At 45.0% G+C, this 14678-nt stretch overlaps 1 protein-coding gene across 1 annotated transcript in view; it reads right to left on the minus strand.

Moving 5' to 3' along the window:
* LOC132378705 (rab effector MyRIP-like) overlaps nt 1-14678 on the minus strand; it is a 74758-nt gene that overhangs the window by 41039 nt on the left and 19041 nt on the right. The window contains exon 3 of the mRNA XM_059945806.1: nt 13034-13216. Within this exon, the coding sequence (XP_059801789.1) occupies nt 13034-13216 (183 nt within the window). The remainder of the gene's footprint in view (nt 1-13033; nt 13217-14678) is intronic.

A 14678-nucleotide genomic window follows, 5' to 3' on the forward strand; every position in this document is an offset into this window, starting at 1 on the left:
TCTTAAAAGTCTCTGAGGGGGCATGGTTTTAAGGTGCTTGGAAGTGGATACATGTCAGGGTAAGTTTTTCACACAGAGTGGTGGGTGTGTGTTACGCATTGCGGGCGGCGGTGGTGGAGGCAGATACCACAGGGTCTGTTAAGAGACTCCTGGATAGGTACACGGAGCTTAGAAAAATAGAGGGCTATGCAGTAAGGTAGTTCTGGGCAGTTTCTAGAGTTGGCACAACATTGTGGGCCATGGGGCCTGTAACGTGCTGTAGATTTCTCTGTTCTATTTCTGCCTCTACAACCACACCACGCAACACAATCCACTCTTTGTAAAAAATGTGCTCCACACATATCATTTGAAATTCCCTTCTCTCACCTTAAATGCATGACCTCTGGTATTCGACTTCTCAACTCTTGGGAAAAGACACTACTCTAACGATACCTCTTATAACCTTAGAGGCCTCTCAGATCTCCCCTCAGCCTCTGCCGCTCCTGAGGAAAGAACCCAAGTTTGTTTAACCGATTGTTAAGGTCATGCCTTCTAATTCAGGTAACATCCTACATCTCTTCTGCACCCTCTCAAAAGCCTCAACATCCTTACTTGTAATGGAGTGACTAAAACTGTATGCAATACTCCTGATGCAGCTTAACTAGCCACAACATAACTTGCTCACTTTTGAACCCTATGCTCCGAATAATAAACACAATCAGGCCATATGGCTTCTTAACCACCCTATTAACCTGTATAGCCACTTTCAACGAGTTATGTACCTAGATCCCAAGATCCCTTTGCTCATCAACACTGTTAAGGATCTTGCCTCTTTACGTTTGACCTAGCAAGGTGCAATGAGTTAAATTCCATCTGCCATTTCTCTACCCATATCTGCAACTGATCTGTATCCCACTGTGTTCTCTGCCAGTCTTCTATGGCATCCACAAGACTACCAATCTTCATATCATCTGCAAACTTACTAACCCACCTATCTACATTTTCATCCAGGTCATTTATGTACATCACAAGCCGGAGGGGTCCCGGTATAGATCTCTGCAGAACACCACTAATGACTGATCTCTACCCTTTCACCACTACCTTAGTCTTCCATGAGCAAGCAGTTCCAAGTCCAAACTGGCAATTCACCACACATCTTAATCTTCTGGATGAGCCCCCATGAGGAACCTTGTCAAGCACTTTACTAAAATCCACGTAAACAATATCCACAGCTGTGCCTTCATCATTCACCCTTGGCACCTCATAAAAATACTCAGTTTAGTTAGTAAGACACAGCTTGCTCTGCACAAAGCCATGCCTGCTTTCCCTAATAAGGCCATGGTTTTCCAAATACCCAGAAGTCCTATCCCTAAGAATTCTCTCCAGTAATTTCCCTACCAGTGACCGCGACTGACCGGTCTATAATTTCCAGGATTGTACCTGGTTTCCTTTTTAAATAATAGAACAACATTAGCTACCTGACAGTCCTTGTGGCTAGAGGGGACACAAAGATATTGGTCAAGGCCCCAACAATTTATTCCCTTGTCTCTCTCAATAACCTGGGGTATAGGTCCCAGGCCCTGGGACTTATCCACTTTAAGGCTCTTTAGGAGATCCAACAGTACCTCCTCCTTTACCTCAAAATGCCAATGCACATTAATACGCTTGGCACTGACCACCCTATCCTCCACATCCTTCTCCTTGGTAAATACTGATTGTAAAGTACTCATTAGAGACTTCACCCATATCCAAGCAATTGTTCCCCTTTATCCTTGAGTGGTCCCACCCTCTCCCTAGATATCCTGTTGTTCTTGATGTACGTATAGAATGCCTAAGGATTCTCTTTAATCCTACTTGCCAAAGAATTTTCATGGCCCCTCCTGGCTTTCTTAATTCCCTTCTGTCGTTCTTTTCTGGCTGCTTTATATTCCTTAAGGGCTCTGTTTAATTTGCTTATTACTGTAAAATATCACGGCTGTACTTAAATAGTAGTTAAAAATACGAGTGATGGAAATCAAATCCTCCACCGGGCAGGCAGCATCCATGGAGAGAGGTGCAGATTAATGATCTGATGGAGTCACAAAAGACCAGAGATGTCATAATGACAAACAACACACTGCAGGAACTCAGCAGGAACTCAGCAGGATTAGCAGCATGTGTAGTGGGAAAATAATAGTTAAAGTTTTCGATCTGAAATGTTGACCTAGAGGACATGCAATTAAGGTGGGGGGGGGGGTGCAATTGCAAAGTGATGTGCGGGGCAAGTATTTTTTACACAGTAGGTGGATGCCTAGAATGCACTGTCAGGGGAAGTAGCAGAGGCAAGTGCAATAGTACTGTTTAAGGTGGTCTTAGATAGGGCCATGAATACGCAGAGAATGAAAGGATATGGACATTGTGTAGGCAGTAGGAATTAGTTTAGCCAGGAATACAATTACTACTTTAATTAGTTTGGCACAACTTCATGGGGCAAAAAGCCTTTTTCTGTGCTGTACTGTTCTGTAATCTCTGGGTGGGGGAATAAAAGACACTGTGCTCTTCCAAATCAGCATCCCAGGACTGGGGTGTCTGTTACATCTGCTGGAAGAGACACTATTCTGTCAGGGGAGGAGATTATAGGACAGATAGACGAAGGAATGCAACATCTCCAGTGACTCCAACTTCTGGTCCATGAGCACTCAGAAAGGAGTAGGGGCACTTGGGATGATATCGAAAAATCAAGATCATGTGTCGTGAACATACTGTGCAAGCGGAGGATGGATGAAACATCCACTCACCCTGCTAAACACCTCTTGCCCATCAGTGTACGAGCCCTCAGCTGCCATTTCAGAGCTTTCTCAGTTGCCAGCCAGTCTATCACGGAAAACAACTTCCTTTCCATAGACTCTGTCTGCATTTCTCCCTGCCCCGGTAAAGCGGCCAAGCACAATCGAAGATGCTACCCACCCTGGACATTGTTCCCTCTCCCTTCAGGTAAGAGATACAGAAGTCTAAAGTGTCTTCAAGCAGGCCTCAGGACAGCTTCTATCCCACTGTTATCAGACGATTGAACGGCTCCCTCGTACAATAAGCTGAACTTCAAACCTCGTTATTCAGTTATTGTGATGCAGTGTGGAACAGACCCATCCAACCCTTCGAGCTGCAGCACCCAGAAATCCCCTGATTCACCCTGAGCCTAATCACAGGACAGTTTACAACGACCAATTCATCTATCAACCTGTATGTCTTTGGACTGTGGAAGGGAATGGGAACACTCAGACAAAATCCACACTGACACTGGGAAAATGGACAAACTCCTTACAGGCAGTGATGGGAACTGAACCCACGATGCCTGTATTGTAAGCATTGTGCTAACCAATACAGTACCGTGACCTTGCACCTTACTGTCCACCTGCCCTGCACTTTCTCTGTAGCTGTTGCACTGCAGTCTGTTATTGTCTTACCGTGTTCTACCTCAATGCACTGTGAAATGAATTGATCTGTATGAACAGTAGACAAGACCAGTTTTTCACTCTATCTCAGTACATGTGACAGTAATAAACCAATACCTACTGCAGTTCAAGTTCATTGCTCACTTGGGTCGATGTCCCACGCCTGATGCACCATACACAGTTCACTTTTCATAATAGCTGTGTAACACATCTGCCGGTATATATAGTTCCTGAGTATTATGCCTCTTACTGCTGCACTGCCGATGTATAACTCTTTCACAGCTTTGTAATGTTGCTGCGAACATTAACCTTAGCTTCAAGGCTGTAACTTCTTCAGCATTTTGCCAGTTCCCTGAGTTGCAACAAGATTTATACCTTGTCTGTTGTAGAGTGAGTGATGCTGCCCATTCAGAATGATTGCCTCATTACAGCAGTGCACACAACTGTGAAATTATTAGACATGCCATGACTGTCATGATGTTCTGACACCGTCCGCTGTAAATGTGATTACCAGTTTTGAGATTCCTCTCACTATCTTGGTCTGCTCCTCTTATCGGAAGGAGACTCCCAGGAGAGTTTATGAAATTTGAGGGAAGCTGTCTGTTTTCCAGCCCCCCCGCCACCATTTTTTGTAAGGAATTCAAAAAGGCTCAAAGTTACAAATAAATCTATTATCAAAGTACACATGCGTCACCATTTACAGCCCTGAGATTCACTTCTTGCGGGCACACACAGTAAATCAGTAACCAACGGAACAACAGAATCAACGGAAGACTGCATTCAGCAGGATGGGCAACCCGTGTGCAGAAGACAACAAATTGGTCAAATACAGAAGGAAAAAAGAAATAATAATGATAAATAAATAAGCAATAGATGTTTCTCTTTCTTGTGCAGTGCCTGTTTCAGTCTTAGCTGCTATGAGGGACCACAAGAGCAGAGGGGAAGGCGTTCTTCAGGATCCACCCTTCTCGAAATACAGATTCCCTTGAGATGAAGGGGTGGTGTCTGCTGTCTGGAAACTTGACACTGACCATCACAACAGAACACACAAAATACTGGAGAAACTCAGCAGGTCAGGCAGCATTTATGGAAGGGGATAAATAGTTGATGATTTGGGCCAAGACCCTTCATCAGGACAGGAAAGTTTAGGAGGACGATGGCACCCAATGGCAACTCCTTTGCTTGCAGCTTCGAAAACAGCTCTATTTCAGTCTTTGAAATCTCATTTTTCCCTTTTCAAGGTTCTTTTGAAGACCCTGACCTGGAGTTACACGGCGACTTTGGTTCTTTGCAGAAATGGGACCTGTCGTCGGGGCCTCATGACCGGCCGCTTTTTGATATGCCAAGGATGATGCGGCACGGAAGACCAGCACGGATTTTCGTGGCTCCGGAGACGGGCAGATTCAGGGCGTGCTGCCTCCACCTGAACATTGTGCTAGACGGAAGATCGAAAGCAGCGAGCTGCCTGCCGGCCGTGTGCCCAGGGACCCAAGATCTCTGGGCACAGAGCGAGGAAAAAGTGACGCAACAGACTTTTAAAATCGTAAATCAGCGAGTTGTTTGTTATGTCTCCCCTCTGGCTGTGAAACGGAGACACCTCTTTATCCCTTATTAGGGAGAGAGAGCCTGTGGTATGTCGAATACCGGGTGAACGAGTAGTCTTTGGGGCACTGCAAGTCCCCAAAGTGTCTTAATTGATGCTTTGCTGCACGTTTGAGTGCTCGGTGGGGGTGTCAATGCATTTTGCTGGCGGGGAGGGGGTCGATGCTTTACTGCTGCTTGTGTGGGGGGGGGCTTAGGGATTCTAACATTTAACTGTCATTCATTCTTTGGAGCACTCCTCTGTTTTTGTGGATGTTTACGTGGAAGAATTTCAGGGTGTACATTGTGTACATTTCTCTGACATTACATGTGCCCATTGACCTATTGAAACCCTATTGAAAAGAAGTCTGCAGAAGTCAGAATTAGAAGATGGGAGGGAGGGAATGGGTGCAAGCTGGGAGGTAATAGGTGAGACCAGGCGAGGGGAAGAAGTGATGAGTGAGGAGGGGAGATGAAGTTAGAAGCTGGGAGGTGATAGGTGAGACCAGGCGAGGGGAGGAAGTGATGAGTGAGGAGGGGAGATGAAGTTAGAAGCTGGGAGGTGATAGGTGAGACCAGGCGAGGGGAGGAAGTGATGAGTGAGGAGGGGAGATGAAGTTAGAAGCTGGGAGGTGATAGGTGAGACCAGGCGAGGGGAGGAAGTGATGAGTGAGGAGGGGAGATGAAGTTAGAAGCTGGGAGGTGATAGGTGAGACCAGGCGAGGGGAGGAAGTGATGAGTGAGGAGGGGAGATGAAGTTAGAAGCTGGGAGGTGATAGGTGAGACCAGGCGAGGGGAGGAAGTGATGAGTGAGGAGGGGAGATGAAGTTAGAAGCTGGGAGGTGATAGGTGAGACCAGGCGAGGGGAGGAAGTGATGAGTGAGGAGGGGAGATGAAGTTAGAAGCTGGGAGGTGATAGGTGAGACCAGGCGAGGGGAAGAAGTGATGAGTGAGGAGGGGAGATGAAGTTAGAAGCTGGGAGGTGATAGGTGAGACCAGGAGAGGGGAGGAAGTGATGAGTGAGGAGGGGAGATGAAGTTAGAAGCTGGGAGGTGATAGGTGAGACCAGGTGAGGGGAGGAAGTGATGAGTGAGGAGGGGAGATGAAGTTAGAAGCTGGGAGGTGATGTCTAAGAGATAAAGAGCTGAAGAAGAAAGGATCTAAGGGGAAAAGACAGCGGACCATGGAAAAACAGGAAGGAGGAGGGGCAGAGAGAGGTGATGGGCAGGTGTGGGAGAGAAAGGGACAGAGGGTAATCAGAAAGATGAATGAAAAAAGAGGAGGAGGAAGGGGGAGGAATTACTGGAAGTTAAAGAAATTGATGTTCATGCCATCCAGAGATCCCCCAGAAAGGATATGAGATGTTGGTCCTCCAGCCGGAGGTTGGTCTCATTAAGGCAGTAGAAGAGGCCATGGACAGAGATGTTAGAATGGGAATGGAAGGCCAAAATGAAATGAGTAGCCACTGGGAAATCTTGCCTTTTGTAGTGGACAGAGCAAAGGTGTTGGATGAATTGGTGCCCCAATCTGCGCTGGGTCTCACTGATGTAGAGGACGCTGTACTGAGATACAATAAATAACTTTGCTAGACTTGCAGGACCTGTGAATGGTGGTGAGAGAGCAGGTATAGGAGCAGGTGTAGCGCCTGTCACTCTTGGAGGGGTAAGTGTTCTTGTTGGACAATCCACAGCAGGGAGTGTGTTAGACAGCCTCTTTTTAAACAGGACATCGATTGAGATTTTAAAGGCAGGGTTTTGAGGCAACATACGAAAAAGGACTTTGACCAGTGATGCTTGGGATTGATTAAAGGAAGGCAGTGGCCGTCGTCTGAGTGGACAGAGTCAGAGTGGTCATTGTGGGGCTTTAGCTCTTCGAAGCTTCCGTGAGGAGAGGCTTCAGTCAGAGAAAGCAAAAGGAAAGACAGCTCCAGGTCCTTTTTCCCTTTCCTCTGTCTATCTGCTCAGCTCGGACAGTACAGATACCAGGCAGGATAGTTGAATACTCCTCTTGTGGGATGTGGGAAGGTAGGGAGTTGTCCAGTGTCCCTGACCACTACAACTCTGAGAAGTGCATCCAGCTGCAGTTTCTAGCAAACTGCTTACGGAGTTGGAGCTGGAACTGGATGAACTCCAGATCATTCCGGAGGCTGAACTTAGAGAGGTAATTACACCCAAGGTGCAGGACACAGGAAACTGGGTGACAGTCAGGAAGGAGAAAGGAGTCATTGCGGAGTACCCTTGTGGCCATCCCCCTCTAAAAAATGTATATCACTTTGGATACTGTTGGGGTGGGGGGATTGGTTGACCTCACAGAGGAAAGTCACAGTGATCAAGTCTCTGGAACTGTCTGGCTCTGTGACTCACAAGGGAGGGGGGAGAAGAGACAAGCCATGGTGATGAGGGATTTGTTACTTAGGGGAACAGACAGGAGTTTCAGGAGGCAAGAACGTGGATTCCTGGATGGTATGTTGCCACCTGGGTGCTAGGGTCCCAGATATCTCGGATTGAGTCCTCTATCTCCAAGTGGAAGGGTGAACAGCCAGAAGTCATGGTCCATGATGGTACAACTCACATGGGTAGGACGAGTGATGAGGTTGAGCCATAGTGATACCATAGTGTCTTTTAAGGGACTCCTGGATAGGTACATGTAGCTTAAAAAACGCAATTAAAAAATCAATATGAAGGTAAAGATGGAATATGAAAGTAAGCTAGTCAGTGATATTAAAGAGGATACCAAAAGTTTCTTCAGATACATAAAATGTGAAAGAAAGGTGAGACTGGATATTGGCCTGCTGGAAAACAATGCTGGAGAGGTAGTAATGGGAGACCAGGGAACAGCGGATGAACTGGTTAAGTATTTTTCATCAGTCTTTACTGTGGAATATAATAGCAGTGTGATGGAAGAACCAGGTGTCAGGGATCATGAAGTCTGTTAAGTCACCTTTACTAGAGAGAAGGTTCTTGGGAAACTGAAAGGTCTGAAGGTAGATAAGTCACCTGGACCAGATGGTGTACATCACAGGGTTCTAATAGTGATGGCTAAAAAAATTGTGGCGGCATTTGTGATGATCTTTCAAGATTCAATAGACTGGAGATTCTTCCGAAGACTGAAACATTGCAACTGTCACTCCACTCTTCAGTAAGGGAGAGAGGTAGAAGAAAATAAACTATAGGCCAGTTAATTTGACCTCAATGCTTGGGAAGATGTTGGAGTCAATTGTTAAGGCTGACGTTATGGAGTACCTGGTGACACAGGACAAGATAGGACAAAGTCAGCATGGCTTCCTTAAGGACAGATCTTGCCCGATAAATCTGTCGGAATTATTTGAAGAAGCATGAAGCAGGATTGTCTGCAAAATTTGCAACAAAACTATCAATTCTATCATTGACAAAAATGTAAAAAGTATCTGTCCCAACACAAACCCCCAGACACCTGTGAAAAAGACAAAGGAGAGTCATTTGATGTTGTCTACTTGGGATTTTCTGAAGGACTTTGACAAGTTGCCACACATAGAAAAACTACATCACAATACAGGCCCTTCAGCCCACAAAGCTGTGCCGAACATGTCCTTACCTGAGAAATTACCTAGGGTTACCCATAGCCGTCTATTTTTCTAAGCTCCATGTACCTATCCAGGAGTCTCTTAAAAGACCCTTTCATATCCGTCTCCACCACCGCTGCTGGCAGCCCCTTCCACGCACTCACCACTCTCTGCGTAGAAAACATCTCCTCTGTACCTACTTCCAAGCATCTTAAAACTCTGCCCTCTCATGCTTGCAATCTCAGCCCTGGGAAAATGCCTCTGCCTATCCACACAATCAATGCCCCTCATCATCTTATACACCTCTATCAGATCAACTCTCATCCTCTGTTGCTCTAATGAGAAAAGGCCAAGTTCACTCAACCTGTTCTCATAAGGCATGCTCCCCAATCCAGGCAACATCCTTGTAAATCTCCTCTGTACACTTTCTATCATTTCACATCCTTCCTGTAGTGAGGTGACCAGAACTGAGCACAGTACTCCAAGTGGGGTCTGACCAGGGTCTATACAGCTGCAACATTACCTCTCGGCTCTTAAACTCAATCCCATGATTGATGAAGGCCAATGCACCATATGCCTTCTTAACCACAGAGTCAACCTGCGCAGCTGCTTTGAGCATCCTATGGACTCAGACCCCAAGATCCCTTTGATCCTCCACACTGCCAAGAGTCTTACAATTAATACTATATTCTGCCGTCATATTTGACCTACCAAAATGAACCACCCCACACTTTCCTGGGTTAAACTCCATCTGCCACTTCTCAGCCCAGTTTTGCATCCTATTGATGTCCCACTGTAACCTCTGACAACCCTTCACACTATCCACAACACCTCCAACCTTTGTGTCATCAGCAAATTTACTAACCCATCCCTCCACTTCCTCATCCAAATCATTTATAAAAATCAGGAAGAGTACGGGTCTCAGAACAGATCCCTGAGGCACTCCACTGGTCACCGACCTCCATGCAGATTATGACCCATCTACAACCACTCTTTGCCTTCAGTGGGCAAGCCAGTTCTGGATCCACAAAGCAATGTCTCCTTGGATCCCATGCCTCCTTACTTTCTCAATAAGCCTTTCATGGGGTACCTTATCAAATGCCCTGCTGAAATCCATATACACTATATCTACTGTTCTTCCTTAATCAATGTGTTTAGTCACATCATCAAACAAAATCTATCAGGCTCATAAGGCACAACCTGCCCTTGACAAAGCCATGCTGACTATTCCTAATCATATTATACCTCTTGAAATGTTCATAAATCCTGCCTCTCAGGATCTTCTCCATCAACTTAAAAACCACTGAGGTAAGACTCACTGGTCTGTAATTTCCTGGGCTATCTCTACTCCCTTTCTTGAATAAAGGAACAGCATCTGCAACTCTCCAATCCTCCAGAACCTCTCCTGTCCACATTGATGATGCAAATGTAAAGGGGGGTTTCTTCTTTTTCTTTGTTACTGCATATGCTAATCAAAATGGCTTCTTTGTTTTGTTAAAAGTAAGAATGCTTCTTTGTTGCGAGAGAGTGCTGGAAGCTTGTTTGGGTTAAAATTTACCGCTAATGAGAATTGTATTCCTTTGTAAACCAATTGGGATTAATGTTGTACTTTCTTCTGAGTCTGTAAGCTATTGTTGGCGAGCTTTTGAGGAGATCGGCGCGAGGGGGTGAGAGAGAGAGGACGCGATACTGTAAATTGGGCGAGGAACGGACCCCAAGCGGGGTCCGAGGCCAGGAGGTACCCCGAGGAGAGGAGACGAGGATAGATGTGCTTGGTTGACCACTTCGGGTGGTCCTGAGCTGCAAGTCAAGGAGTTCGGAGGGGATCAAATGGTGGCCAGAAGACTTCAGTAATTGAGCTCCAACGGTTGTGCATGAAGTGGTTTGGACTTTGATAAGTTTGGCGCCTTTTCTTTATTTTCTTTTCCTTCATGTATACTGTATCATTATTAATTACTTAGTTATAGTAATCTTTAAAAACTGTAATCACTTAATCGCATATGGTGTACTGTCTGTTTTTGGGTGAGGCGGGGACATCACACAGCATCCACACCAGCTGATTACCCAGTTTGGTGGGGCCGAAGGCTGCTTCCCCTAGACGGGAATGAGCTGAGCAAGCCTGAGGCGACCCAGGGGGTTACACAAAGATCATTACTAGAGGCTCAACAATCTCCTCCCTCGCCTCCTGGGGTACATCTGGATGTAGCCTGGGGTACATCTCGTCTGGTCCTGGTGACTTATCCAACTTGATTCTTTCCAAAAGCTCCAGCACATCCTCTTTCTTAATATCTACATGCTCAAGTTTTCAGTTTACTGCAAGTCATCACTACAATCACCAAGATCCTTTTCCATAGTGAATACTGAAGGCAAATGCAATGTTTGCATTCTTTTCCAGAGGACTAGAATATAAAAGCAAGGATGTAATGTTGAGGCTTTATAAAGCACTGGTGAGGCCTCACTTGGAGTGTTGTGAGCAGTTTGGAGCCTCTTATCTTAGAAAGGATGTGTTGAAGTTGGAGAGAGTTTAAAGGACGTTCATGAGCATGATTCTCGGATTGAATGGCTTGTCGTATTAAGAGTGTTTGATGGCTCTGGGTCTGTATGCACTAGAGTTCAGACGAATGAGGGATGACCTCATTGAATCCTATTGAATATTGAAAGGCCTTGATAGAGTGGATGTGGAGAGGATGTTTCCTATGGTGAGAGAGCCTAAGACTAGAGGACACAACCTCAGAATAATAGAAACACAGAAAACCTATGCACAATAAAGGCCCTTCGGCTCACAAAGCTGTGCCAAACATGTCCTTACCTGAGAAATTATCCAGGGTTACCCATAGTCCTCTATTTTTCTAAGCTCCATGTACCTATCCAGGAGTCTCTTAAAAGACCCTATGGTATCTACCTCCACCACTGCTGCTGGTAGCCCATTCCACGTACACACCACTCTCTGTGTAGAAAACTTACCCCTGACATCTCCTCCGTACCTACTTCCAAGCACCTTAAACTGTGCCCTCTCATGCTAGCCATTTCAGCCCTGGGAAAAAAGCCTCTGACTATCCACATGATCAATGCCTCTCATCATCTTATACACCTCTATCAGATCAACTCTCATCCTCCGTCACTTCAAGGAAAAACGGCCAAGTTCACACAACCTATTCTAATAAGGCACGCTCCCCAATCTAGGCAACATCCTTGTAAATCTCCTCTGACCCTTTCTATAGTGCATCCTTTTAGAACGGAGATGAGGAGGAATCTCTTTAGCCAGAGAGTTGTGAATCTGTGGCATTCTTTGCCACAAGCAGCTGTGGAGGCCAAGGCTTTAGGTACGTTTAAGGTAGAGGTTGATAGATTATTGATTGGTCAGGGCAGGAAGGGATACAGGTGAAGGCAGAAGATTGGAGCTGAGAGGAAATTTGGATCAGCCATGATGAAATGGAGGAGCAGAGCTGATGGGCCAACTGGTCCAATTCTGCTCTTATATCTAATGGTCTTACTGTCTAGGTGCCATAAGGGAAATCAGTGAGAGTGGACAACAAAGTCATACAGAGAGTAATCCCTATCGAAATTATAGAGGTATGTTAGGAGCAACAGATGTGCCTGGCGGTAGGATCCCAGTTAAATTGGTGGGAGTACAGGGGTAAAGTTCATGAATAATCTCAAGCAGGGGAAGGTATTAGATGTCAAGGGATACATAGGGCTGTATAGCTCTCTTGGGCTGGATGAGATCTATCCTAGGCTTCTATATGAAAGAAGGGAGGAGTTAACTGTGGCACCTTAGTTACTACAGGTGGGGAGTCAGAAAACTAAAGGATAGTTAATGCTGTTCGCTTATTTAGGAAGGGCAGTAGGAATAAGTCAGGTAATTCAGGCCAGTGAGCCTTACTTCATTGTAAGTATGATGCTCTGAATGCACAGGGCTGTAAACTCAGCCAGCTCCCTCATGGGTGCACTCCTCCTTTCAAGTGGTGGTGCCTCAAGAAGATGTCCATTACTAAGGACCCTCAACCTATCTGTCCTCTTCACATTTGCACTATTAGGGAGGAGGTACAGGAGCCTGAATACACTGACTCAACATTTCAGAAACACCCTCAACCCTTCCATCATCAGATGTTCGAACAGTCCATAAATCCACAAACACAACCTTGTTGGAGTATGTATTTAATTTTGTAATAAACTGTATGGCAATTTAATGTCTTTATACTGCACTGGTGCTTCAAAACAACAAACTTCATGACATATAAATCAGTGACAGTAAATATAATTACAATTCTAACGCAGGCATTCAGATGAGTACAGATGAGCATTGTGTAAACAGGGAATAAAACATGGATGCTAAAGACAGAATGGTCTGTTGTGAGCTGTGGCTCTACAACATACCACTTCCCTTCCTAAATGCATTTAAGTATTTATTCATTTTAAAGTTAAGATGAAATCTCTAGGATTAAACCAGCAGAAAAATATACCAAACTATATCTACACCAATGTTACTGATGGTTCTTACATTCTCCTCAAGTTTGGAGAGATGTGCCTGAAGTTTGGTTGCTTCTTTCTCTGAAGGTATCCTACCCTCACAAGAATCAGGCAGTGAACGATCTTCCTGTGTAGCCTCAATCAGGTCTTCAGTGGCACCAAGGACTTTCAGTGCCTCTGTCGTAATGCTGCAGAGCGAGATGGCCGAGTACTTCTGCAAGGTAAGAATAGAGATGGTACACAGATTGATCATAGCACTAAATCAATGAATCCGCAAATCATAAATTAATGCATCTGCTGTCAACCAATCAGAGAAATAGGAATGCTCCGAGGTAGTATCATGAACTGGCTGGATCTAATTAGTATCTGAAAGCACGCATGCTTATTAATGAATCAATATTTCTCCCATGGCATAGTGTGTGGGTTATTGTAATACATCCAACTGGAATGATGTATTCTGATGTCCTTCCTCAATAATGTCTGCTGTATCAAATTCAGCAAACAACAAGTAACCAAATTCAGATGCTACAATTGGATAAAGATATTCAATTATTTCCAACACTGAAGACTAACCCTTAAGAAATCTGTGGGTGTGAAAATGGCTGAGGAGGATTCTACTGTAATTGTGCTGTGGATAACAGGGTCTCAGCTGTTAATCTGTTCCACAACATAGAACAGGTCGGCATAGAAATAGGCCATTCAGCCTATCATGTATGTGGCAACCACAATACCAATCTAACTAATTCCATCTTCTTGAACATCTCTCCACTACCTGCACCTGTCTAAATATCTCCATTGCTTCCAGCACCTGCCCTGAAAACACACTCCACACAGCCACCACTCCTTATGTAAGCAAAAGACATGTCCCATGAACTTTTTAAAATGTTCTCTTACTTTAAACTGATATCCACCCTGGGGAACAGACCGTCTACCTACTCTACCCATGTCCCACAAGTTCAAATTCGAGTTCAGCTGTAATTCCACACACACGTGTATACCACCAAATGAAACAAGGTTCTGCACAATGCAGTGCATACAACTTTCACACACAACATATGGAGTAATGTTACCACAAATAAACTAACAAATAATAAGGTGCACTTACACCAAGTTAAAAAGCAAAGAGCATGACGTTACAGGTGTTTCATACGTGGGTGGTGGCAGGGAGCCCAGTCCCTTTGGCCAGCGAGAAGAAGCTGTTTTCCATCCTAACAGCCCTTGTCCTAATGCTATGGTGCCTCCTGCCTGATGGTGGTGGGGTGGGGGTGTCCTAGAGATTGTTAACATAACTTCTATTAGGTTGCCCCTCAGCATGCAACACTCCAAAGAAAGCAACCCAAGATTGTTCAACTTCTCATAAAGTCAAAATCTCTAGTCTAGGTAGCATCCAGGTGAATCTCTTACACCCTCTCCAAAAACTTTTACGTTCCCAGAGATTTAGAATTTCCACTCTGTAGCTGAACCAGAAATGGTCCTGGACAAAATTCTGGAGTTGAAATAATGCAGCTATCAGTGAAACACTTTTCTATCCCTTAAGTTTGGTGAGCTCAGGGAATAAAATACGTAATAGGCTATTCATCCCCTCTTGCCTGCTGTGCCTGCCTTTGAGATCATGGCTGAAGAACACACAGAAAAAGTTGGAAGAACTCAACAGGTCAGTCAGTATCTATGGAGAG

The sequence above is a fragment of the Hypanus sabinus genome, chromosome 20, assembly GCF_030144855.1.
Source record: "Hypanus sabinus isolate sHypSab1 chromosome 20, sHypSab1.hap1, whole genome shotgun sequence".
NCBI lineage: Eukaryota > Metazoa > Chordata > Chondrichthyes > Myliobatiformes > Dasyatidae > Hypanus > Hypanus sabinus.